Source organism: Molossus molossus, unplaced genomic scaffold (assembly GCF_014108415.1).
Source record: "Molossus molossus isolate mMolMol1 unplaced genomic scaffold, mMolMol1.p scaffold_m16_p_10, whole genome shotgun sequence".
Lineage (NCBI taxonomy): Eukaryota > Metazoa > Chordata > Mammalia > Chiroptera > Molossidae > Molossus > Molossus molossus.
The window spans coordinates 106,584,825-106,608,711 of NW_023425345.1; the positions used below are offsets into that span (position 1 = coordinate 106,584,825).

At 50.8% G+C, this 23,887-nt stretch overlaps 1 protein-coding gene across 1 annotated transcript; it reads left to right on the forward strand.

Annotated features, from left to right (window-relative positions):
* The first annotated feature begins 177 nt into the window (after window positions 1-177).
* TUBA8 (tubulin alpha 8) lies at window positions 178-23,680 on the forward strand. Its single transcript, XM_036251253.1, has 5 exons — window positions 178-232; window positions 13,038-13,260; window positions 14,974-15,122; window positions 16,541-17,221; window positions 23,141-23,680. Exons 1-5 carry the CDS (start codon window positions 230-232, stop codon window positions 23,432-23,434), a joined length of 1,350 nt encoding a protein of 449 aa, XP_036107146.1. The 5' UTR covers window positions 178-229; the 3' UTR covers window positions 23,435-23,680.
* Window positions 23,681-23,887: the final 207 nt, after the last annotated feature.

The window sequence follows — 23,887 nt, forward strand, 5'->3', positions numbered from 1 at the left end:
AGAGGCCGGGTGGGGCCGCGCGCTGGGGAGGAGCCACTGTGACCTGCCTGGGCCCTCCCCTCCCTGGGCACTGTGATGCTGAAGAGCAGCTGCTGGCCCAGCATGCGTGTCCCCAGCCCCTCCCGCCCAGTGTGTCACAACAGCGGAGGCGGCTGTATCTGGAGCAGTTGGGGTGGGAGGCCCAGCTGCGCGGCGAGCAGGCGGCGAGAGCGGCGGCGAGAGCGGCGAGATGGTGAGCCTGCGGCGGCAGGGCGGGCGCCCGGGCGGGAGCCACTCTGCGGGGGCTTCGGGTCCATCACTTTGGATTTGTGGAGTTCGAATCTCCTGGGGGTGTCGGTGCAGGGTGGTGGTGGTGGGGTTCGCACCCTCGGGTGCAAGACCCCTGGAGCCAGTAGCAGTTTTCGTGGAGGGAAAGTAGAGACTTGGGGCAGGTGTCCGGTAAAGGGACCTAATGGAGATTTGTGCACATGGGTAAAGTAGGGGAGGGCATGGGGGGCCCAGTGCAGGACAGGGGAGATTCTGAAGGACCCCCGGTGGGCAGCTCAGGGACCAGAATGAGGTGAGAAGAGGCAGTCTAGGGATTCTGGATGGGTGAGCGTGTGGCGGGGGGCGTGGGGAGTCGGGTCATCACCCCCGGCCACACGTGGCAGTGTCCCAGAATGTGACAGGGGACTTAGGCATCACGGTCGCCCCAGGTTTGGGGTAGTTCTCCTTTCCTGTCCCCACCGTCTGGCTTGGGTTTGAGGCCCTTACAACTTGAGTGCTCAGCTTCCCGGGCACTTGGGCACCCGTGCCGACTCCCCCGTTTCCTAGCGGTCAGTCAGAAGGACTTTGGCACGCAGACGTCTCCATCCGATAGGCCAGGGGACCTCGGACTTGACTTTCTATCTCCTACCCTGGCTTAGGGAGCTCAGCGAAGACCTGGCCCCCAGGCAACACCTGTCTCCTTTCACAGCCCCTTCTTACTTCTCCACACTCTTCGCTCCACCCTCCAGAATCCTTCCCCTCACCCCCACACCTGGGGTGAGTGAGAGCCACCTCCAAAGGCCTGGGAGCCCAGAGCATCCTGGTCCAGGGTCCTGGTCGTTCAGCAATAGGGAGGTGGGTTGGAAAAGTGGGGTGGAGGAGGGGACAGAATAAGCATGTCTCTGAGGCCAAGGTCAGGTTCTCTGGGCACTCTTGATTCTGGTGTCAGTGACAAAGCAGTGACAAGGCCCGGCTTCCCCTGGCCCCTCACTGTGGAAAGTGCCCATTGCCTTCCGGCCCTGCTGCTTCTAGATCCAGATCTGTCCAGCATCCCCCCTTTTCTGAACATGCTCCTGGACACACCTGGGAGATTTAAGAACTTGGGGATATTTGGGAAAGCAGCGAGAGGAATCCATTTCTGCCGGAGGCACCTTGTGTGGGACCATAGAAGGAACCCAGACTGGGAGGTCAGAATTTTGGCTCCTGGCTCTGCAGTTACCTGTGTGACTTCAAGAAGGTCACTTAACCTCTCTAGACTGTTTTTTCTCACCTACAGTATGAAGAAGGGTTAGGGTTCAAATTTGCAGGCTCCACCTAGCTTTGCTTTTAAACTTTTATTATACAGAATTTCAAACATATACAAAAAGAGGAGAATGGTATAATAAACCCCTGTCTATGACTCATCCAAATTAAACTATTATCTGCTTATGATGAGTATTGCTTCATTTATTTTCTTTTTCCTCTCTTCCCATAATTTTGAAGCAAATGCTATGGAGCATACTCAAGATTTTATATTTAATATTTATAACATCTAACATTGCTAGTGCTTTATAATTTACAAAGTGCTTTCTCTTATATATTTTGGTTTTTGCCTGCACATAGTAACTCTCAGAGCGGAAACCAGGGGACGGCTCCAGGGCAGCCAAGGATTCGAATCTAGTCCTCTGAGCAACGTCCATGTGTGTTAAATAGGCCAGTTTCGGAAAATACCTGGAAAATAAAAATTTTGAACAGTAAACTCTTATTTAAATGTGCTAAAAAATTTGGATATTTAACTAAAAACTATGTCTGACTATTTTGGAAAGAGAATATCTGTTATTTATTTTGAAACATTGATTTTTGTATAGCAGGGCTGCCTCCTGCTTGCCCCCCCCACTGGGGATTTGGCCCACAACCTGGGCATGTGCCCTGACCAGGAATCAAACTGGTGACCTCTTGGTGTATGGGTTGATGCTAAAAAGCTGAGCCACACTGGCTGGGCATAGAACCTCTTTTAATTTTTTTTAAATCCTCACCCGAGGACATTTTTGCATTTATCTTCAGATAGAGTGGGAGGGAGAGAGGGAGGAAGAGAGAGAGAGAAACATCAATGTGAGAGAGACACATCAAGTGGTTGCCACCCACACGACCCCAATCGGGACCAGGGACAAACTGCAACTGAGGTACATGCCTTAGCAGGAACAGCCCAGGACTCTCTCCTGGTCTGTGGGCTGACGCTCTAACCACTAAGAAACTGGCCAGGGCCAGAACCTCTTTTGTTTTTATTTTTAAATTTTTAAAAATTAATTAATTTATTTTTGTTACAGATGTTTCTCCCCCCCCCACTGATTCCCCCCTCCTCCTCACTCCCTGCCCTGTCCCCAGCTTTGTTGTCTATGTCCACTGTTCATGCATACATGCATATAAGTTCTGTGGTCTATCTCCCCCCCACCCCCTCTTCTGGGGATTGTCAGTCTGTACCCCACTTCTACGTCTCTGGGACTACCCCATTCCTCAGACTGTTATGCAGAACCTCTTTTAAGATGACACATTTATAAATCTAGATCACAAGAATTCCACCCTTGCAGAATGGATTTTACCTTGTGGAGGTTGGGGGTGGGTGGGTGGAGGCTGCCTCTTTATTAAGAAGCATTAAACCCAGCATTTGTATAGGTTCTGGCTAAGAAAGTTATAACCAACCCTAAACCAAGCATTCCCGTCTGCTCCCAGTGTCCCTCTAGAAGCAGTCCTGGGAACTGAGACGCTGACACCTCTTTGGGAGAGTGGTATGGGGAATCTTGGCCAGATGCTCTGAGCCAAGCCTATGTCAATGATACCAGGGTTTAGAGGAAGTGTCTGGCTAAGGAGAAGAGAGCATGTGTATCTTAGCCTCCTTCACTGTGCTCCTTCTGGACTGGGGAGCACCTGCTGAGTTTGGATGGGAATCAGCATCAAATGGCAACAAAGAGCCTGCCTTTTGCAGAAACGGGCAGCTAAAGGGCAGAGTGATCTGGTGGCAAGATGGACCCTGTTTCTATGTCTACGGTCCTCTGCACACTGCCTCTGTGCAGGCAGGTGTGGCTGAGTTCTGCGGGGTCTGTGCTTATGCTGACCACAGAGCACTGCTTTAGGTTTCCAAAAGGTGCTGGTCACTGCTGCATCTTTGTCCTCATCACTCAGTGAAGGTTCTTATAGAGATCACTGGGTACGTGCCTCTGAGCAGTGGGCGGGGGGTTTGGGGGGCTGATAAGCAGAGTTCTTCCAGGCCATGGCTGGGGCAATGGCGCTGGGTGTGTTTTCATAGGAAGCTACCAGGCTCAGGTCAGGGAGGGTTATTGCTGATGCTGTGTCCTATCAGAGGGGGTCCGGAGTGACCTTGAATGGAAGATGAAAAGTTAAACATTTTTTTCAAGAAGGAAATAGCTGTTGATTACAGGGCCAGTGATAGGGTGCGAGTAGGAATAAGTGGCACTCTTATGGGGAGTATGTGGACCAACTCCTCCTTTTCTCTTGGCCACCAAGGGTCTGACAATGCTCTCTGCAGCCTTGACATTTTCTGTCAGTATTTTCCTGTTGGGGTTTCTCCCAGGTGATGAGCTAGGGAAGAGAGTGGGAAAATAGGGTGGGCACTGTGTAAATCAGATGAACACCCCTTAATTATCTCCTGCACTTGTTCCCAATGTCAGTTAGAGCTCAAGGGCCTTTTGCTCTCTCAGGGTCTCCCACAGGGAGTCTGCTGACCCTGCCATTCCCAACGCCTGTCTATCATCGCTGCTGCCGCCTTCACTGATGCGAATTCAGGCCGACTCCTTGTTCCTGCTGTTTCTGATTTGCTATCTCTTCTTTGTTCTGAGCGATTCCAAATATGCTCTAATTGAAGGGCTTTGAGCAGAGTAATTCAAGCAATTTTTGATGAGTCACATTTGTTGTCGCTTTAATTATCCCTCTGTAACACTGTTGGAGCTGTTTTACTTGCCATCTCTGATCTAGATCCTACGTTTAGGTGATTTGTTCTCCCAGCCTGACGACTAGAAATAATTTGCTGTAATAATATGCTTCCTGAAGCCACCGTGTGGCATTTGACCACATGGGTGGTCAGGTGTATGTGGACTGGGGTCAGGTTTTCACATGGCATACAGTACTGGCCTGTGTCAGTTCCTGTCCTAGATAATATGCCATGTTTCGCAATACTTCAAAAATGATTATTAAAGCTACAAAGCCTCTTTCTACAGAGGACCATGATTAGCTGATCTTAGTTCTCTGAAATAAAAGCAAAAGAAAATGACTTAATATTACAATAGAAATAATACAAGATTGACATAGGGGAAGGTTTCTTGCAGTGTAATTATGAAAGGGCTGTAAGGCTGTCGTTTCTTCCTTTTGACATTCTACAAAACTTAGGCTCCTCTTCTTGTGGAGAATGGTCGTGGGTGGCACGGATGTCTCATCTGCTCTGCCCTTCGCAAGCCTATGCCTCAGACAGACTGAGCAATTTGTGGGAACTGCCCTAAATTTTGCTGCTGCTTGTTCATACTGCTCCCAAATCTAAATCAAATGGTCATGTTCTTCAAAGGCTCTGCAAATATTCCTTCTCTAAGAAACCAAGCCAAAAGCTGTTTTCTCCTTTGAACTCCCATTGCTTCTTAGGCACTGGCCACTCTCCTTCCTGTTAGATGTGAGCCCAGGTAGGGCAGAGTTTTCATGCTAATCATCAATACGTTTATTGGGCACCTGCTCTGTTCAAGCACTGTGCTCTATGCTGGGGATTTAGTGAGTAAACAAGGGTTCCTTGCCTCCACAGAACTTACACCCTCTACTGGGGAAGTCAGAAAATTGAACAAGTAAATATTAAATGGTGTGATAAATGCAATGATAGAGAAGAAAGGGATTGGGGAACACATAATAGGGACTGGGGCCCTATGTGTTTTGTGGTTTTCCAGACTTTCTGTAGGAAGTGACTTTTAATGACAGATCTGAAGGATGAATAAGAATTAGCTCAGTACCTTTCAATGCCATTTTGTACATAATAGCACAATAAATATTTATTGTAGGAAGGACAGAGTAGGTAACTTTTGTAGTTGTCCCAGCACTAGGTCTGTGGGAGGGACGTCTCAGTTTTCTTGAGGAAAAAGACTCTGGTAGGTCTCTCCATCTCCCGCACTGTCAGCCCCCACACTGCTGGTAGAGAGGCTCCAGAAGCAGCAGGGGACTCCTTCATCTCACAGAGCCCCAGGAGCCCCGAAAGGGTTTAAGCTCCACAAGCCCAGATCCAAAATAGAATTGAGAGAGAGAAATAGTGTAAGAGAGAAAGCATGAGCTCTGATTGGCTAGAGAGGAGAATCTGAAATATGAGCAAATGTATGACTTAAATATCCTCTGCTGGGTCAGCTTACTCTTTGCACCCCGCCCCCCTGAAATGAGAAACAGATTCCTGGTTTTATCAGAGAAGGATGACGCATTTTCAAAGAGGCACTATCATGAGCCATTCTCAGTTTCTCTCTGTACTGAAGCTTTTTCTTGTTTGAAGTTTTGCCATACAGACCCAGCCTTGTATTGATGTAGGTAGGTGTGGGCATGGCTCAGGGCCCTGGAAGTTCAAAGTGTGGCTGAGGCAGGAATTTGTGTGGTATAAAGGGAAAAACTCAGGCCAAGGTCAGAACACCTGAATTCCAGTTCAGGCTCTTTTGCTACAGAGCTGTGAAATCTTGAATCAGTTCCTCTACCTTTCTGAGCCATGGCTCCTTTATCTGTAAAATGATGGAAAGAGAGTCATGGTCAGTGACCCAGGAGGCCAATCCAGCCTGTTAGCCTGACCATTCTGAGTTTACACAATATCCCTGGTTATGGCAGATGGATGACTTTTCTTAGGCATGTCATCTTGTCTCCCACGGTCACCAGCACTGGGTCTGCTTCTTGTAGAACTTCCAGGCAGGAGTGTAACCAAATTCAGGTTTGGCTGTGCTGCAAGAAAAGCTAAACTCATGAGGTAGGTGCTGATGAGAAGGAAAATGGTTTATTCAAGTGCCAGCAACCTGAAAAAAAAAAGGGGTACTCTTGTCTGAAAGCCCATCTTAATACCTCAGTGCAGGCAGTGGTTTTTATTAAAAGGGAGAGGCAAAGCAGAACAAAGAAATCAGGGGAAGGGAGGTTGGAAATTCTTTACAAGTAAGTCAGCATAGTTCATTCTGATGATTATCTCAAAACTGGTCAAGTGGAGGTTCAGTTTTTATGGTTGAGAGTCAGCAAGTCTCCTGGAGCCAGAATATCTGGTTGCTGGAGTCAGCTTCCTTCCCTGATGCAAGTTCCTATAATATATTCAAGATGCTGTTAGTGATTTATGACAAACTGGGCTTTTGTTTTAAGGCATACATCCTGTTCCCTGATTTGGGAAGAAGCATTGTTCATTGTAAGTTATTTAATCAAGAAGTTTATTTTGTTGGTTAGCATGAGATTTTATATATGTAACAGGAGGATGGGGGTGGTGATGAGGCTGCGTGACTGAAGAGGGCTAGAGCTGGAGGAGCACCACGGAGGAACTCGGGACTAATTGTTGTGTGTGTTGAGTTGGAATGTTGAGCAAGTGCCGTGAGCTTACTGCTCATGTGGGCTCATGGAAGTTTTCATGTCACGTGTGATTTCTTCATGTAACTTTAAAATTCTTATTTGTCCTGACAAATATTAGTTGAATAGACGACTAAGTGAAATGGGACAGGAAGAGCCTTCAGAATAAGGTGATTATAATGAGTAGAATCTGTATCCCTGCTCCTTCTCTATTTCCCTTCTTTAATTTTTTTCTTTTTTGTTTGAAAAGGTTCAAATCTTTAAAAAAAATGTGGTATAATGCCACCCATATATCTATCATCTATATTGAATAAAATTATATTTCTGCTATATTTACCTGCTGTGTTTGTTGAAGTATTTTAAAGTAAAATATAGATATGACATATTACCCCAAATGCTTCATAAGTGACTCTAAAAATAAGAACATTTTCATACTTAATTGTATTTTCATTATTATGCTTAACAAAATTAATCAGTTTCTCTATTCGTTTCCCAAATATTTTGATTTGTTCAAACCAGAATTCAAAGTTCACATACATGTAGATGTTACACTTCATAAGTTTCGTTTAATATCATCTTTATTTTCATGAGTTAAAAAGATTGGATCAATTGCCATGTAGAATATTCCAACATTCTGGATTTATTTTATTGTTTTCTCACAATGCACCTGATCCCTGTGTTTTCCATAAACTAGAAACTAAATCTAAGGGTTTTACAGATTAAATCCTGAGCATTTCTGACAAGAATTTCTCATAGGTGGTGGTGTGTATTTCACATTGTATCACATCAGAGGTTTTTAATGTTCAGTTTTCTCACTATTAGTAGTGTGAAGATTGACCTCAGTATTAGGTTGGTGACAATTATGGTTACTTGTACCCTTTGTGACCTGTGAGTAACAGTGATTCTTTGTACTATGTGAATTCCCAGTTCTCCATTGACCTTTCACTTCATGGTGTTGGCATCCTTGTTCAAATCAATTATGTAATTAGGAACTGTAATATGGCAACATTTCTTTTTTTATTTACAAATTTTTATTCATTGATTTTTAGAGTGGAAGGGAAGGAAGAAGAGAGAGAGAGAGAGGAGAGAGAAAGAGAGAGAGAGAGAGAGAGAGAGAGAGAGAGAGAGATAGATTTGTTGTTCCACTTATTTATGCATTCATTTGTTGATTCCTGTATGTTCCTGACCAACTCTGAACCCACAACCTTGGCACATTGGGATGATGCTTTAACCAACTGAACTAACCAGCCAGGGCCTGGCAATAGTTCTTAATATATCATTCCTTCTGCATTGATTAACTGACACTCTTCTGTTAAAAAACAAAAGAGAGAGCTTTCCCTCATCGACAAGGCTGTTTGGATGGAGACAAATGAATTTTATTTAGGGGAGTTTCTTTTTTTTCACAACATGGACTTGTGGATTTTTATATACATCCTGTTTTCATCAGGTACCATTAGTCTTTGTTTTGTGCTCAGTGTGTTTCATTTTTGGCAGCGGGAGCCCCTTTGGGCTGGTTACTGAGAGAGTTCAGCATCATCCCAGTCTGTGTTCGCACCTGTGCTCTCAGTGCCCATCGTGCACACGCCTCGCCCAGCCTGGGCACCACTTGGCGGGCACGGTCTGTTTGCAGAGACATCCACCTTTCCCTTGAGTCTGTGGCCACTTTGGGGTTTTGGAAGCACCTATGAACCTATCAATTATTTCTGAGTCTATCTTATTCCTTCAATTACTCTTGTGAACTCATTTTACAGGGAAAATAGCTCTTCTTAAGGTGTGTATGTGTGTGTGTGTGTGAGAGAGAGAGAGAGAGAGAGAGGGAGTGCGAAAGTGCAAGAGTGAGAGAGAGGAAGAGAATGATAGATAGATAGAGAGATAGATAGATAGAAACATCGATGACCCCGACCAGGGCTGGGGATGAAGTGCTACTGAGGTACGTGCCCTTGACCGGAATTGAACCTGTGACTCCTTGGTTTGCGGGCTGACGCTCTACCACTGAGCCAAACTGGCCAGGGCCACGTTGGTGGTTTTTAGGTCCCTAAAATCTTTTACTATTGCTCTTTATGACCTTTGATCTTCTTGAAATATCCCTGCATATTGGGCAGAAAGCCCAGAGTGTTTCAGAGGGGGGGCTGACCGGAGACCAAGCAGCTGCACAGGGGGCCTGGAGGAGGGTGCTGTGATGGCACGGGGGCAGGGCTCAGCCGGCGGAGGGGCAGGGCCAGGGGATGCGGTCACCTAGAATGAATATGTAGGATGAGGCTTCTTTTAGGCTTTTCCAATGTCCCCTCAGCGTTAGACACTTCTGAGGAGAGTGCGGCTGCAGCTGGTTGTGAGATGTAGTTTGGTTGTGAGAAGTTCCTGGGTGTGGGACACAGCTGTTCTGAGGCCAGCGCTGAGGCCTCAGGTGCAGACAGAGATAGACTTCACCATGAAGGTGAGTGCAGTGGGGACCTGAGGTCTCTGTCTCTACTTGTGTCTCTTTCAAGTGGAGACTTGATGTTGGTAAAGATGACAATAATCACGGCTCCATGATTTTCCGACGAGGGGTGGGTCAGTAACTCAGCCAGGGTTACGCAGCATAACAAGTGAGTTAATACAGCAAGCTTGAAGCTGGGGGCGCGGGCAGCTTTGTGAGTGGAGCCTTTCCCTGGACACCGGGCGTGGAGCAGCGCCGGGCTGTGCTGCCGCCTTGCTGTGCTGCCTGCTGGCTGCTGCGGACACCCGACTCTGTCCTCCCGAACGCAAGGGTGCAGGGGTGGTGTTTAGGTGTAAACCTGAGTTCGGGAGCAGCGGGTCCTGACAACCTCTGACCTGCTGTGCTCCCACGCCTGGAGAACTTCGTGCTCAGGGGTCCTGCTCTCCCAGCCGTACCAGTGTGTCCCGTGCCAGCCACGCGCTCTGGAGGCTCTGCGCCTGGCTCAGGTTACTCGGGCGGAAAATGCCAGGTAGGGTCATGGATAAAAATAGAAACCCACAGATCAGGCACATGCGTTCCTCCTGCTGGGCTCTGTGGGAGTCCTGGACCCAGTCCCCCTGCACTGGCCACTGCTTCCCCACAGTAAGGGAGGTGAGGCCCTCCTCCCAGCAAAACCCATAGTTAATTTCTACTCACACACACAGACACACATACATTCATGCACTCACCTCCCCCCTCCCACACACACCCTCCTAAGCTGCTCGTGCTAGGACCAGTCAGGTAATTGTGGCCTCACATTAGAGTAACAGAGACAAGGACACTCTAAAGGTCAGTTTTATTTAACGCTTGACTGGACATAGGCAAGGAAGTAGATTATGGTGGCTACAAAGTTTTCACTTCTCAGACTTCAGAAAGAGCCTAATTTATGTTCCCAATTCTCCCTTGCTGATGTATCAACCCTTCATTTTTTTGAAATGAATTAATATATTTTATTCAACTCAATATACCCAACATATTTTAACAAGCAATCGATATAAAAACTATAAATGAGGTAGTTTGCCTTTTCTTCATACTAAGGGTTGAAACCCAGCGTGCGTTTGACATTTATAACACGTCAGTTTAGACAGCTGCTTTTCGGGCTCGTCCACCATGGCTGGAGCAGGTCCAGTGGACAGCACAGGTCTAGGCTTTGATGCCAGAGCAGGTCCAGGCTCTTTAAGTACAACCTCAACTACACCCATGATACATACTTCCAAGGTGTACTTCTTCCAGGAGTGTTTATCTGCTCTATGATATTCTGAGACTGTGTGTGTGAGTGTGTGTGTGCGCGCGTGCCCGCCTGTTGTCTAGGAAAATCAGGGTTTAGGCACAAATATGAATGCTACCACTGTGTATGGTAGTGAATTTAGGGCTAGTTTCTGCTGTTATCACTGGTTCTTTCTTTGACCTCCTTCATTAGCACTGAAGTCTCATAGTTTAGAATTAGCTCCTTGTTTCATTTGGGCAGCTGCCCCCTTTTTTCTTCTTTCTTTTTAAAATTTTAATTAATTTTCTAAACTCGTTTTTATTATTACAAGTATTACAGATGTCCCTCCCTTTTTCCCCATTGACCCCCTCCTCCCCAATCCTGCCCCCCTCCTGCCTTCTCCACACTATTGTCAGTGTCCATTGTTCATGCACATATGCATAGAAGTTCTTTGGTTTATCTCATCCCACCCTCTCTCCCCCCTTTCCTTTGAGGTTCATCAGTCTAACAACCAATTTGTACTTCTTAATTCCTTCATCTTCTTCACCCATCCCTCCAGCCCCTGCCCATCTGGCAACCAACAAAAAGTTCTCTGTATCTATGAGTCCATTTCTGTTCTGCTTGCTCGTTTTGTTTGTAGAGTCAATTGTTTTTGTGTTTTTTTTATCCTCACCCGAGGACATTTTTCCATTTTTTGTTCAGACAGAGTGGGAGGGAGGGAGAGGAAGAGAGAGAGAAACATTGACGTGAAAGGGACACATTGAGTGGCTGCCACCCGCATGACCAACCAGGGTCGGGGACAAACTGCAACCGAGGTACATGCCCTTAGCGGGAACCGAACCTGGGTCTCTCCGGACCGCAGGCTGACGCTCTAACCGCTGAGCAAAACTGGCCAGGGCTGTAGAGTCAATTGTTGATGGATATGTATTAATTGCCTTTTTTTTTTTTTTTTTTTACCCTCACCTGAGGACATTTTTCCATTTTTTCTTCAGGTAGAGTGGGAGGGAGAGAGAGGAAGAGAGAGAGAGAGAAACATTGATGTGAAAGGGACCCATAAAGTGGCTGCCACCCGCACAACCAACCAGGGCCGGGGACAAACTGCAAACGAGGTACGTGCCCTTAGCGGGAACCAAACCCGGGTCTCTCTGGACCGCAGGCCGACGCTCTAACCGCTGAGCCAAACCGGCCAGGGCTTAATTGCCATTTTATTGTTCATATTTTTGTTCTTCTCCTTCAAGAAGACCCTTCAATATTTCATATAACACTGGTTTGGTGGTGATGAACTCCTTTAACTTTTTCTTGTCTGGGCAATTCTTGATATGTCCATTGATTCTGAATGATAGCTTTGCAGGATAGAGTAATCTTGGTTGTAGGTCTTAGCTTTTCATCACCTTGAATATCTCTTGCCACTCCTTTCTGGCCTGGAAAGTTTCTATTGTGAATTCAGCTGACAGACTTATGGGAGCTCCTTTGTAAGTAACAAACTGCTTTTCTCTTGCTGCTTTTAAGATTCTCTCTTTGTCTTTAACCTTTGGCATTTTGATGATGATGTGTCTTGGTGTGGGCCTCTTGGGGTTCATCTTGTTTGGGACTCTCTGTGCTTCCTGGACTTGTATGTCTCTTTCCTTCCCAAGTTAGGGAAGTTTTCTGTCATTAGTATTTCAAGTAGGTTTTCAGTTTCTTTCTCTCTCTCTTCTCCTTGGGTGGGGCAGGGCCTCAGGGAGTCACCAGGGCGGGGCAAACAGTGTGAGCCAGGTTGCTGGAGTCCCAGGTATGGCGGCCCTTTGCCAGCCCAGGGGAGGGCTCACCAAAGGAACAGCCTTCCACAGCACGTCTGTCCAGGAGAAAGCCCTGTCTCCAGCTTTCATCCTGAGGCCAAACAGCTCAGTTCTTCCCTGTGTGTCTCTGGTGCTGTTCAAGCTGCCTCTCCGACCCTGGAGCTCAGAGGGAGCAGGTCCGAGTAAGTCTGTCAGGTCCTGTAAGAGGAGCCTCCCTGAGCCTCAGTTCCCACTGGTTTTACAGCCAGGAGTGATGGGGATTCTCTTCCTGGCACTGGAACCATGAGCTGGGCACCTGGTGTGGGACGGGGTCCCCTCCCTCCTCAGGGAGGACCTTCCCAGCCGAGGAATCCTCCTAATTTTTATCTGCCACACGTGGGTGTGGGACCAGCCCGTCCGCCTCCGCTCTTCTTACCAGTCTCCATGTGGCTGCTGCTTTAATTTCGTACTTGCAGGACTTCCATTCAGCTTGATGTCAGGCAGTTCTGAATGATGGTTGTGCTGTAGTTTAGTTATCATTTTGATGTGGTTGTGGGAGGAGGCAAGTACCATGTTTCCCCCCTTTTTTCTTTTTTTGGTACAAAGAATTAACCCTGGAGAGCAACTGTTAGAGCCAACCACAAAGTGGTGGTTCTTCAGAGCTGATTCTTGGTCCTGGTGCCTCAGACACCTGGCTCTGGGATGGCCTGGCTGGGGGACAGACATCCTGTGAGTTGAATGCCAGGAGAGACAAGTCAGATGCGGGGGACATGGGACAAAGACATGGCTGAGTCCTCAGACTCTCTGATGTGATTCTGCACTCTCCCCACAGAGGGAATGCATATCAGTCCACGTGGGTCAAGCAGGAGTTCAGATTGGCAATGCCTGCTGGGAGCTCTTCTGCCTGGAACACGGCATTCAGGCAGATGGCACCTTTGGTGCCCAGGCCAGCAAGATCAGCGATGACGACTCATTCACCACGTTTTTCAGTGAGACCGGCAATGGGAAGCATGTGCCCCGGGCTGTCATGGTAGACCTGGAGCCGACTGTCGTAGGTGAGTGCGGACTGGGCCCTCCCCACAGAAAGCAGGGGACTGAGACTTCACCGATGATTCCAAGGCAGCAGAATCTAACTGGAAGGTGTGGAAGGCTCAGCTAGAGCCCCCCTGCTCCCCCTGATGTCTGTCAGCTCCTTGAATTCTCTACAGTCTTGGGGAGCTCACAGTAGGAACCAGGACTCTGCTCTCTCATCACAGCTCTAAACTGTGCAAACAAAATGCCTTCTAGTTAAACCTGTGAAGACAGACAAAATTGTCAAGATGGTTTGCAATATACTAAGGGTAAGAAATATAAATTATTTTAGATATTATAGGAAGCCCCCAAATAGTCAATTTCTCAAAGTATAGGTTTCCGATTCTTAAATAATTGCAACCTATTCTCGTGGTCTGATACAGCCTTGCAAGTGTCTGGCACACAAAATGGAATACTAGCAAGCATGTTCTCTTACAGCCAGAGGTGGCTATAGTCCGAGCGTGCACCTCATCTGGATCTTAGAGAACAGGAATCCAGGTCTCCCCCTGCCCTCCCCGACAAGCACCACTTCCCTGGATCTGACCCCTGGGTCAGCCCTCAGCTCCGCATCAGGATTTCCTCAGCTCCAAGGCTCAACAAGCAAGGGGTGGATCAGTTTCACCGAGATGTCTGGGCAAATGCCTGTAAGGCCTGACCACTAATTTCTAGGCAGAGTAGACTCCAGGTTCTCCAGTCCTTGGGTACGTTGTTTTTTTTTTTTTTTTTTTTTTTATCCTCACCCGAGGACATTTTTCGATATTTTGTTCAGATAGAGTGAGAGGGAGAGAGAGAGAGAGAGAAACATCGACGTGAAAGCGACACATCGAGTGGTTGCCACCCACATGACCCAACCAGGGCCGGGGACAAACTGCAACCAAGGTACGTGCCCTTAGCGGGAACCGAACCCGGGTCTCTCTGGACCGCAGGCCAACGCTCTAACCGCTGAGCCAAACCGGCCAGGGCAGTCCTTGGGTACGTTGTACAAACACTAAAAGTACAGATTACCCTTACAGGCCACTGTGCAAATGGGTGCTTTTTCTGGAGGGAGTAGAAGTCCCCTGAAGGAAAGAGGGGGTGTAGTTGTGCTTGGTGCATCTGGTCTGCTATGTGCCCACTTTGTGTGGACGCTTAGAAGTAGACAGAGCCTCCCGACAGCCTCTCTGGGGCTCCTGCTCCTGTACCTGGGGCACAGATGTGTTTCAAAGTCATTCAAAGTATCTAACACCTGACAAATAGTATTGAGGTGGAGGTTGGAGGGGGAATATTCCTGGGAGAGCCTATGACCTGGGCAGATCACCCTGAATCTTTCTCTGTGTCCCCGGAACATTTTAATGCAAGTAAAATGGGGTTAAGTTTTGGGAGAACTTTGAAGCATGAAAGAAAAACTAAAATGGGAGCCTTGAGGGGTTGAGGTAGAAGGAAGCCATGGAAATCGACCTGAGTGTTCAGTGAGCTTTTCAAGTTCCAGTCCAGGAGCAGCTGGCTTCTCATCACCTGCTTGAGTCACTGGCTTTGCGTCTTTCAGAGCCGCTGTCACCCTGGAATTCTCTTAGCCTTCTGCAGATTTGCTAGAGGGTCATCTGGCTTCACCTCAGTCAAGTTTTACAGGCAGGGGAAGTGAAGACCCAGAATGGTGCTATATGGTATTCTAATGGCAAAGGAGGTAGTAAGACCCGACGGTCTCCCTCTCTCGGTAGATGAAGTTCGGGCAGGAACCTACCGCCAGCTCTTCCATCCAGAGCAGCTGATCACCGGAAAGGAGGATGCAGCGAACAACTATGCCCGGGGCCACTACACGGTGGGCAAGGAGAGCATTGACCTGGTGCTGGACCGCATAAGGAAGTTGGTAAGTGTCAGCAAGGGCTGGGGATTGCTGAGTCAGGCTAACGTGAGTAGGCTTGGACTCATACCTCCCTGAGAAGAATGGGTAGAGGTGTGTGGTCCTTGACTGTAGGATAGAGCTCCTAAGATCTGGGAATTTCTGCTTATGTTCTGCACGAAGCATTCACAGGGATGGTGCCCTTTCCTCTGCCTAGACATCCCGGACTACCCTGCAGGCTGATGCCCTGTTCAGACTGACTGATCCTCTGTGGTAGTGTCTGGGGGAAATTCCAGGCATAAGGGAGGCTAAGCTCTTGGCTTGTAGGAAGCATTGAACTTGAAAGAGGAAGTGATTGTTGATACACTTCAGTACTTACAAATGCCCTTACAAATGTTGATTAAATATATTCCTTAATTTAATCCCCTTACTAATAATACAAGGATGTCACTTTCCTGTACTTTACGGATTAAGAAATTGTGGGCAACAGTGGTTCAATAACTTAGCCCAGGTCACATGGCTAGAAAGTGGCAGATTTAGGATTTAAATCAGGTTGGTTTGACTAGAAAGTTCTAGCTGTAGAGTGGCCATTTTCTACTTGAGCCCTCATTTCCTTATTTGTACCAGGAAAAAGGTGAGACTTGATCAGGGGTTCTTGGGGGCTAAGGATATCAGGTTTTTTATATGCTCACCTTTTTAGTTTAGAGAAGGGGTCATAGTGGCCTTCAGTCCCAAAGCTGTCTGATTCCCCAAAGTTCAGAACCCTGGATTGAGTGACCGTAGATCACACCAAAGGGAAGTTCTGCGAATATGAGTCTCTCCTTCTGACAGGCGCTGCCGCGGAGGCGCCTGCTGTGCTCTCCCACTGAGTTAGCACGACAACCTTATGAGACGAGTGTATTTCTTATTGTCCTACTTTAACCAAGAAGCAACAGAAGCCTGGAGAGGTTCAGTAACTTGTTTAAGTTTTTACAACAGGGAAATGGCAAATTGATATTAAAACTCATTTTCTCTGAGTCCGTTTGTATTTCTGAAATTGTGCTCCTAAGCCACCTTCCAAGATTAGACTGAAATGTGTAGGTTGGCAATTTCCACAAAATCAAATGACGATAGCAAGGGAAGTGGGCAAGGAGTTGGGGGCTCTCAAAGGGCGTCGTCATTAGTCACTGCGGTTCTGAAACTCTCATTCCTGCTCAGCAAAGCCGCTGGACCGAAACCCTCAGGTACCCAGAGGCAGGTGCAGGTACAGTTTGCTGCCCCTTATTTTAGCTAGTCCTCCCAGACCAGTCCAACTCCTTCGTGTTCCTTAGTCCTTAAGGCTGTTTTGATTTCACTCACATAAAATGTTGAGGGATGGAGTGTGGCAGAAAGAAGGGTTGCCTGCCTTTGTGCACATGAGGGTATTCTCGTCTTCACGGTGTCTTCTCATATCTTACTCTCCCAAGACAGACGCCTGCTCTGGCTTGCAGGGCTTCCTGATCTTCCACAGTTTCGGTGGGGGCACTGGATCCGGCTTCACTTCTCTGCTGATGGAACGCCTTTCCCTGGATTATGGCAAGAAGTCCAAGCTAGAATTTGCTATCTACCCAGCCCCCCAAGTCTCCACTGCAGTGGTGGAGCCCTACAACTCGATCCTAACCACCCACACCACACTGGAACATTCCGATTGTGCTTTCATGGTAGATAACGAGGCCATCTATGACATCTGCCGCAGGAACCTCGACATCGAGCGCCCCACCTACACCAACCTCAACCGCCTCATCAGCCAGATTGTGTCCTCCATCACTGCCTCTCTCCGCTTTGATGGGGCCCTCAATGTAGACCTCACCGAGTTCCAGACCAACCTGGTGCCCTACCCCCGCATCCACTTCCCACTGGTCACCTACGCACCCATCATTTCCGCTGAGAAAGCCTACCATGAACAACTCTCTGTAGCTGAGATAACCAGCTCCTGCTTTGAGCCCAACAGCCAGATGGTGAAGTGTGACCCGAGACATGGCAAGTACATGGCCTGCTGCATGCTCTACCGTGGGGACGTGGTGCCCAAGGATGTGAATGTCGCTATTGCTGCCATCAAGACCAAGAGGACCATCCAGTTTGTAGACTGGTGTCCCACAGGCTTCAAGGTAAGAGCTCTGACTTAGGGAGGAAAGAGACAGCTAGAGAAGCAGAGGTAGATTAGCGAGGGTGGGGAGAAAGGTGTGTCAACGCCAGGGTCTTGGAGTGACGTACAATTCCATGGTGTTTCAGACTTCATGGAATGATGTGGGAAGGGGGCTTAAGCCAGGTGTAACATTAGTTTAACTAATTAATTAATTAATTAACTCTCTCATTTTATTTTAGGTGAGTGGGGCATTTATTAGGAAGGATTAGGGAAAGAAGGGGAGGCTCTGTTGCAGGGTGAGAAGGCTCCTGGGCTCCGACACTAAGATCTGCAAGCATCTCGTAGGTCAGGCAGAAAAGGGTGTTGCCTTCAGAGGAAGGAGTGGATAGGCGGAAAGGACGTGGGGGTGGCAGGATGAACAGAATGGAGGGGTAGAGGTAGTTGTGATCTGACAAATAGATTGAAAATGGAGTTAACCAAATTATTTAAGTTGTCAAAGAGGTGTAATTCCCTCCTCTTAACAAAGATGTGTTCTCCTAATTCATTGTGAAAAATTAAATATTCGTGGAGAGGTGCAGAATATCCAGGGAAGGACCCCTGGACCTCAGGGCTAGTGAAATACTGAATGTTGATGAAGCCACCCCTCTGGGTCCCACCGGTAGGTCATGCAGCTGGTTGGTCACTTTGTCCTGTGTTCCATGGTCTTTAATCAGGTCGCACCATCAAAATAACTACCCCCATTTACATTAATTAGCACTGCCCAGTCAGGCCTTCAATAATTCAGAGGTTTACTGAGCACCAGACTGGAGATAGCGATAAACATGTCTCAGTTTTTCCCTGGTGGATCTTACAAAACCAAGGCTGCGGGTGCCAGCCTCCTGGCCGGCGGGTTTGCACGAGCCCTGAGCGCCGGCTGAGTGGGGAGTGCAGTTCTCCCTCCGCTCACCTCGCCGGGGCTTCTGGGCTCTGCCTCTTACGTGTCAATTCCTGTGCAAACAGTCAAGATGCTTAAAAAATGCAGTTCTTTTTCCTCTTTCAAATGGAAACAAACAACAAAACATGCTAATAGAAAATTGAATAAGAAAAAAGTAGAAAAAAGTGAGATGTGAGGGTGGTGGGGAAATGAACAAAGAGGAGCTGCCGCCTTCTCTCCTTTATTTTAAGCCGAAGCTCTGGGGTATGTTCGGGAAGATAAGGCAGTGCCATCATCTTGATCTGCTTTTCAGAAAAGCACAGGCTGTGGGGAGGATGCTGAACTTCCTCCTCTTCACCTTCCCAGGGGTGTTGTCTCCACTTTGCTTTTGTCAAGGGATACTGTTGTTCGGAAAAGAGTGGGCCCCAGACAACACGTTTCTGCTGGTCAGGGTCAGATCTAGCAGAATATGTGATGTGGCTGAGTTCATATTCATTGCCCTTCACCTTCTCATTTTTGGGCTTTGTCCCTGTCTTAGCATCACCTTCATCACCAAGATGCCACTTTTGTCTAAGGAAAGGTGACCTTTGTGAACCCATTGCTGGGTTAGCCCCCTCGGCTGTGCAGCCTGCTGCCAATCCCACCCCCTCCCAGGGGGATGTGCATTTTAAAGCTACGAGTGGAAAAGATTGGCAATTAATGCATGGTGGCCGGGGGAGAGGAGGTGTATTTTGGATGGCACCATGGATCTCAGCGTCCCATAAGTAGTATTAGTTTGTCACTTTAGATTTCTTCTAGGTTCCTACAGTTCCTAGGGTTGGCTTTCGTTTGAGGTATGTGTAGGTAGGAAGATTTCTACTATAGTAGCCCCACATCAGATTGAGCTGGATTTGCTTGGTGGACCCTGCCATGCTGCCTGAACTGGGAAGTAGGCTTGTCCAGGCAAGAGTTTTAACTTTCTTTGCTTGGAGTTCTTGCTTTTCTTCTAAGAAGCCCCACTTCCGAGAGACATAGGGCCCGGTTGATACTAGCACCACTGCCAGGGCCTTTTGGATCTTTTTAGTTAATGCTCTGGAATTTCTCTCCATGGCCTTGTGTACAGTGCTTCACCCTTGTCAGAGAAGCTTCCCTAAATTTAACGACATCATAGCGAAGGGTAACTTCAAGTGACCATTTGGGAAAGAATAAACTTTATCATAACTTCAAGTCTAGAAATTAATTTGCCTCTAAAAGGCAGCTTATTTCCCTGTCGGAGATAATCATGTACTATACACCTCCTCCTTAATTCATTACCCTACGTGTCGACTTGAGTCTCCCATAAACACTCTATTACCACAACCCGCTCTCCTTTTCGCCTCCACCAGCCTTCAGATTCCCCATCCTTCCTCCTGTTCGCCTGTCCCGCATCACGCCCTGTCCTTCCCCGTCCTTCCTCCTGTTCGCCTGTCCCGCACCACGCCCTGTCCTTCCTCCTGTTCACCTGTCCCGCACCACGCCCTGTCCTTCCCCGTCCTTCGCCTGTCCCGCACCACGCCCTGTCCTTCCCAGTCCTTCCTCCTGTTCGCCTGTCCCGCACCACGCCCTGTCCTTCCTCCTGTTCACCTGTCCCGCACCACGCCCTGTCCTTCCCCGTCCTTCGCCTGTCCCGCATCACGCCCTGTCCTTCCCCGTCCTTCGCCTGTCCCGCACCACGCCCTGTCCTTCCCTGTCCTTCGCCTGTCCCGCACCACGCCCTGTCCTTCCTCCTGTTCACCTGTCCCGCACCACGCTCTGTCCTTCCTCCTGTTCACCTGTCCCGCACCACGCCCTGTCCTTCCCCGTCCTTCGCCTGTCCCGCACCACGCCCTGTCCTTCCTCCTGTTCGCCTGTCCCGCACCACGCCCTGTCCTTCCCCGTCCGTCGCCTGTCCCGCACCACGCCCTGTCCTTCCCAGTCCTTCCTCCTGTTCGCCTGTCCCGCACCACGCCCTGTCCTTCCTCCTGTTCACCTGTCCCGCACCACGCCCTGTCCTTCCCCGTCCTTCGCCTGTCCCGCATCACGCCCTGTCCTTCCCCGTCCTTCGCCTGTCCCGCACCACGCCCTGTCCTTCCCCGTCCTTCGCCTGTCCCGCACCACGCCCTGTCCTTCCTCCTGTTCACCTGTCCCGCACCACGCCCTGTGCTTCCCCGTCCTTCGCCTGTCCCGCACCACGCCCTGTCCTTCCTCCTGTTCGCCTGTCCCGCACCACGCCCTGTCCTTCCTCTTGTTCGCCTGTCCCGCACCACGCCCTGTCCTTCCTCCTGTTCACCTGTCCCGCACCACGCCCTGTCCTTCCTCCTGTTCACCTGTCCCGCACCACGCTCTGTCCTTCCTCCTGTTCACCTGTCCCGCACCACGCCCTGTCCTTCCCCGTCCTTCGCCTGTCCCGCACCACGCCCTGTCCTTCCTCCTGTCGCCTGTCCCGCACCACGCCCTGTCCTTCCCCGTCCGTCGCCTGTCCCGCACCACGCCCTGTCCTTCCTCCTGTTCGCCTGTCCCGCACCACGCCCTGTCCTTCCTCCTGTTCGCCTGTCCCGCACCACGCCCTGTCCTTCCTCTTGTTCGCCATGTCCCGCACCCCTGTCCTCCTCTTGTCCCTTCCCCACCACCCCTGTCCTTCCTCATTGTTCGCCTGTCCCGCACCACGCCCTGTCCTTCCTCCTGGTTCTCCTGTCCCGCACCACGCCCTGTCCTTCCTCCTGTTCACCTGTCCCGCACCACGCCCTGTCCTTCCTCCTGTTCCCCTGTCCCGCACCACGCCCTGTCCTTCCGCTGTTCCCTGTCCCGCACCACGCCCTGTCCTTCCTCGTGTTCACCTGTCCCGCACCACGCCTGTCCTTCCTCCTGTTCGCCTGTCCCGCACCACGCCCGTCCTTCCTCTGTTCGCCTGTCCCGCACCACGCCCTGTCCGTCCTCCTTTTTCAGCCTGTCCCGCACCACGCCCTGTCCTTCCTCTGTTCACCTGTCCCGCACCACGCCCTGTCCTTCCTCTGTTCACCTGTCCTCCCACCTCCCGCCTGTCCTCCTGTCCTGTTCCCTGTCCTCCCGTCCTTCGCCTGTCCCGCACCACGCCCTGTCCTTCCTCCTGTTCGCCTGTCCCGCACCACGCCCTGTCCTTCCTCCTGTTCGCCTGTCCCGCACCACGCCCTGTCCTTCCTCCTGTTCGCCTGTCCCGCACCACGCCCTGTCCTTCCTCCTGTTCGCCTGTCCCGCACCACGCCCTGTCCTTCCTCCTGTTTCGCCTGTCCCGCACCACACGCCCTGTCCTTCCTCCTGTTCCCTGTCCCGCACCACGCCCTGTCCTTCCCCGTCCTTCGCCTGTCCCGCACCACACGCCCTGTCCTTCCTCCTGTTCGCCTGTCCCGCACCACGCCCTGTCCTTCCTCCTGTTCGCCTGTCCCGCACCACGCCCTGTCCTTCCTCCTGTTCACCTGTCCCGCACCACGCCCTGTCCTTCCTCCTGTTCGCCTGTCCCGCACCACGCCCTGTCCTTCCTCCCTGTTCGCCTGTCCCGCACCACGCCCTGTCCTTCCCCGTCCTTCGCCCTGTCCCGCACCACGCCCCTGTCCTTCCTCCTGTTCGCCTGTCCCGCACCACGCCCTGTCCTTCCCCGTCCTTCGCCTGTCCCGCACCACGCCCTGTCCTTCCTCCTGTTCGCCTGTCCCGCACCACGCCCTGTCCTTCCTCCTGTTCGCCTGTCCCGCACCACGCCCTGTCCTTCCTCCTGTTCGCCTGTCCCGCACCACGCCCTGTCCTTCCTCCTGTTCACCTGTCCCGCACCACGCCCTGTCCTGCCTCCTGTTCACCTGTCCCGCACCACGCCCTGTCCTTCCTCCTGTTCACCTGTCCCGCACCACGCCCTGTCCTTCCTCCTGTTCACCTGTCCCGCACCACGCCCTGTCCTTCCTCCTGTTCACCTGTCCCGCACCACGCCCTGTCCTTCCCCGTCCTTCGCCTGTCCCGCACCACGCCCTGTCCTTCCCTCCTGTTCGCACCTGTTCCCGCACCACGCCCTGTCCTTCCTCTTGTTCGCCTGTCCCGCACCACGCCCTGTCCTTCCTCCTTGTTCGCCTGTCCCGCACCACACGCCCTGTCCTTCCTCCTGTTCGCCTGTCCCGCACCACGCCCTGTCCTTCCTCCTGTTCACCTGTCCCGCACCACGCCCTGTCCTTCCTCTTGTTCGCCTGTCCCGCACCACGCCCTGTCCTTCCTCCTGTTCACCTGTCCCGCACCACGCTCTGTCCTTCCTCCTGTTCACCTGTCCCGCACCACGCCCTGTCCTTCCCCGTCCTTCGCCTGTCCCGCACCACGCCCTGTCCTTCCTCCTGTTCGCCTGTCCCGCACCACGCCCTGTCCTTCCTCCTGTTCGCCTGTCCCGCACCACGCCCTGTCCTTCCTCCTGTTCGCCTGTCCCGCACCACGCCCTGTCCTTCCTCCTGTTCGCCTGTCCCGCACCACGCCCTGTCCTTCCCCGTCCTTCGCCTGTCCCGCACCACGCCCTGTCCTTCCTCCTGTTCGCCTGTCCCGCACCAAGCCCTGTCCTTCCCCGTCCTTCGCCTGTCCCGCACCACGCCCTGTCCTTCCCCGTCCTTCGCCTGTCCCGCACCACGCCCTGTCCTTCCTCCTGTTCACCTGTCCCGCACCACGCCCTGTCCTTCCTCCTGTTCGCCTGTCCCGCACCACGCCCTGTCCTTCCCCGTCCTTCGCCTGTCCCGCACCACGCCCTGTCCTTCCTCCTGTTCACCTGTCCCGCACCACGCCCTGTCCTTCCTCCTGTTCGCCTGTCCCGCACCACGCCCTGTCCTTCCCCGTCCTTCGCCTGTCCCGCACCACGCCCTGTCCTTCTCCGAAGCACTCGCCTCTGCGGCCTGCTGGCCTCCTGCTCCCGCTCACCGGTCCTACTCTCATGCCTGCGTCTGCCTGCGCCGTGGGGTGGAGTTGCTCATCCCGAGTCACCCTTCGGCTGCCCTGCATCTTCACTGGTGTTCCTCCCTTCTCTCTGTTCCCCAGGTGGGCATCAACTACCAGCCACCCACTGTGGTGCCAGGAGGGGACCTAGCCAAAGTCCAGCGGGCTGTCTGCATGCTGAGCAACACCACAGCGATTGCGGAGGCCTGGGCCCGCCTTGACCACAAGTTTGACCTCATGTACGCCAAGCGGGCCTTTGTCCACTGGTATGTTGGAGAAGGAATGGAGGAAGGAGAATTTTCTGAGGCCAGGGAGGACCTGGCTGCCCTGGAGAAGGATTATGAAGAAGTGGGGACTGATTCATTTGAAGAAGAAAATGAAGGAGAGGAATTTTAAATATACATGTTCCTCTTGGCTGTGTCTCTGTTTTTGCTGCTTCACTCAGACGTGTGAGTGGGAGGGGACACCCCCAGCCCCAGCCTGACCTCCGGTACCCGTGGGCGGCTGGGCTGCGGACGGATCTGTGCTGTCAGATCCTTCGCAGCTAAAAGCAGCTTTGTCAATAAAGAAAACGAGTCGCTGTCTCTGGGTTAAGGTGAAGCCAAGTTACACGTGTGATTAGGCCTCCTCAGGATTTTACATTTGCCCTCGCAACACAGCCTGCTGGCCGGGGAATAGGGACACACGAGGGAAAGAAAGATCTGGGCACTGGGGGGACCCTGGGAAGGGGGTGACACTGCTCTAAGAGCTGGTGGGTTACTGAGCAACAGGACCGACACATCTGCCCCCATAAACACACAAAGAAGGGGAGGAGATAATCTCAGACCACGCTGAGTGAGATGAAGTCGG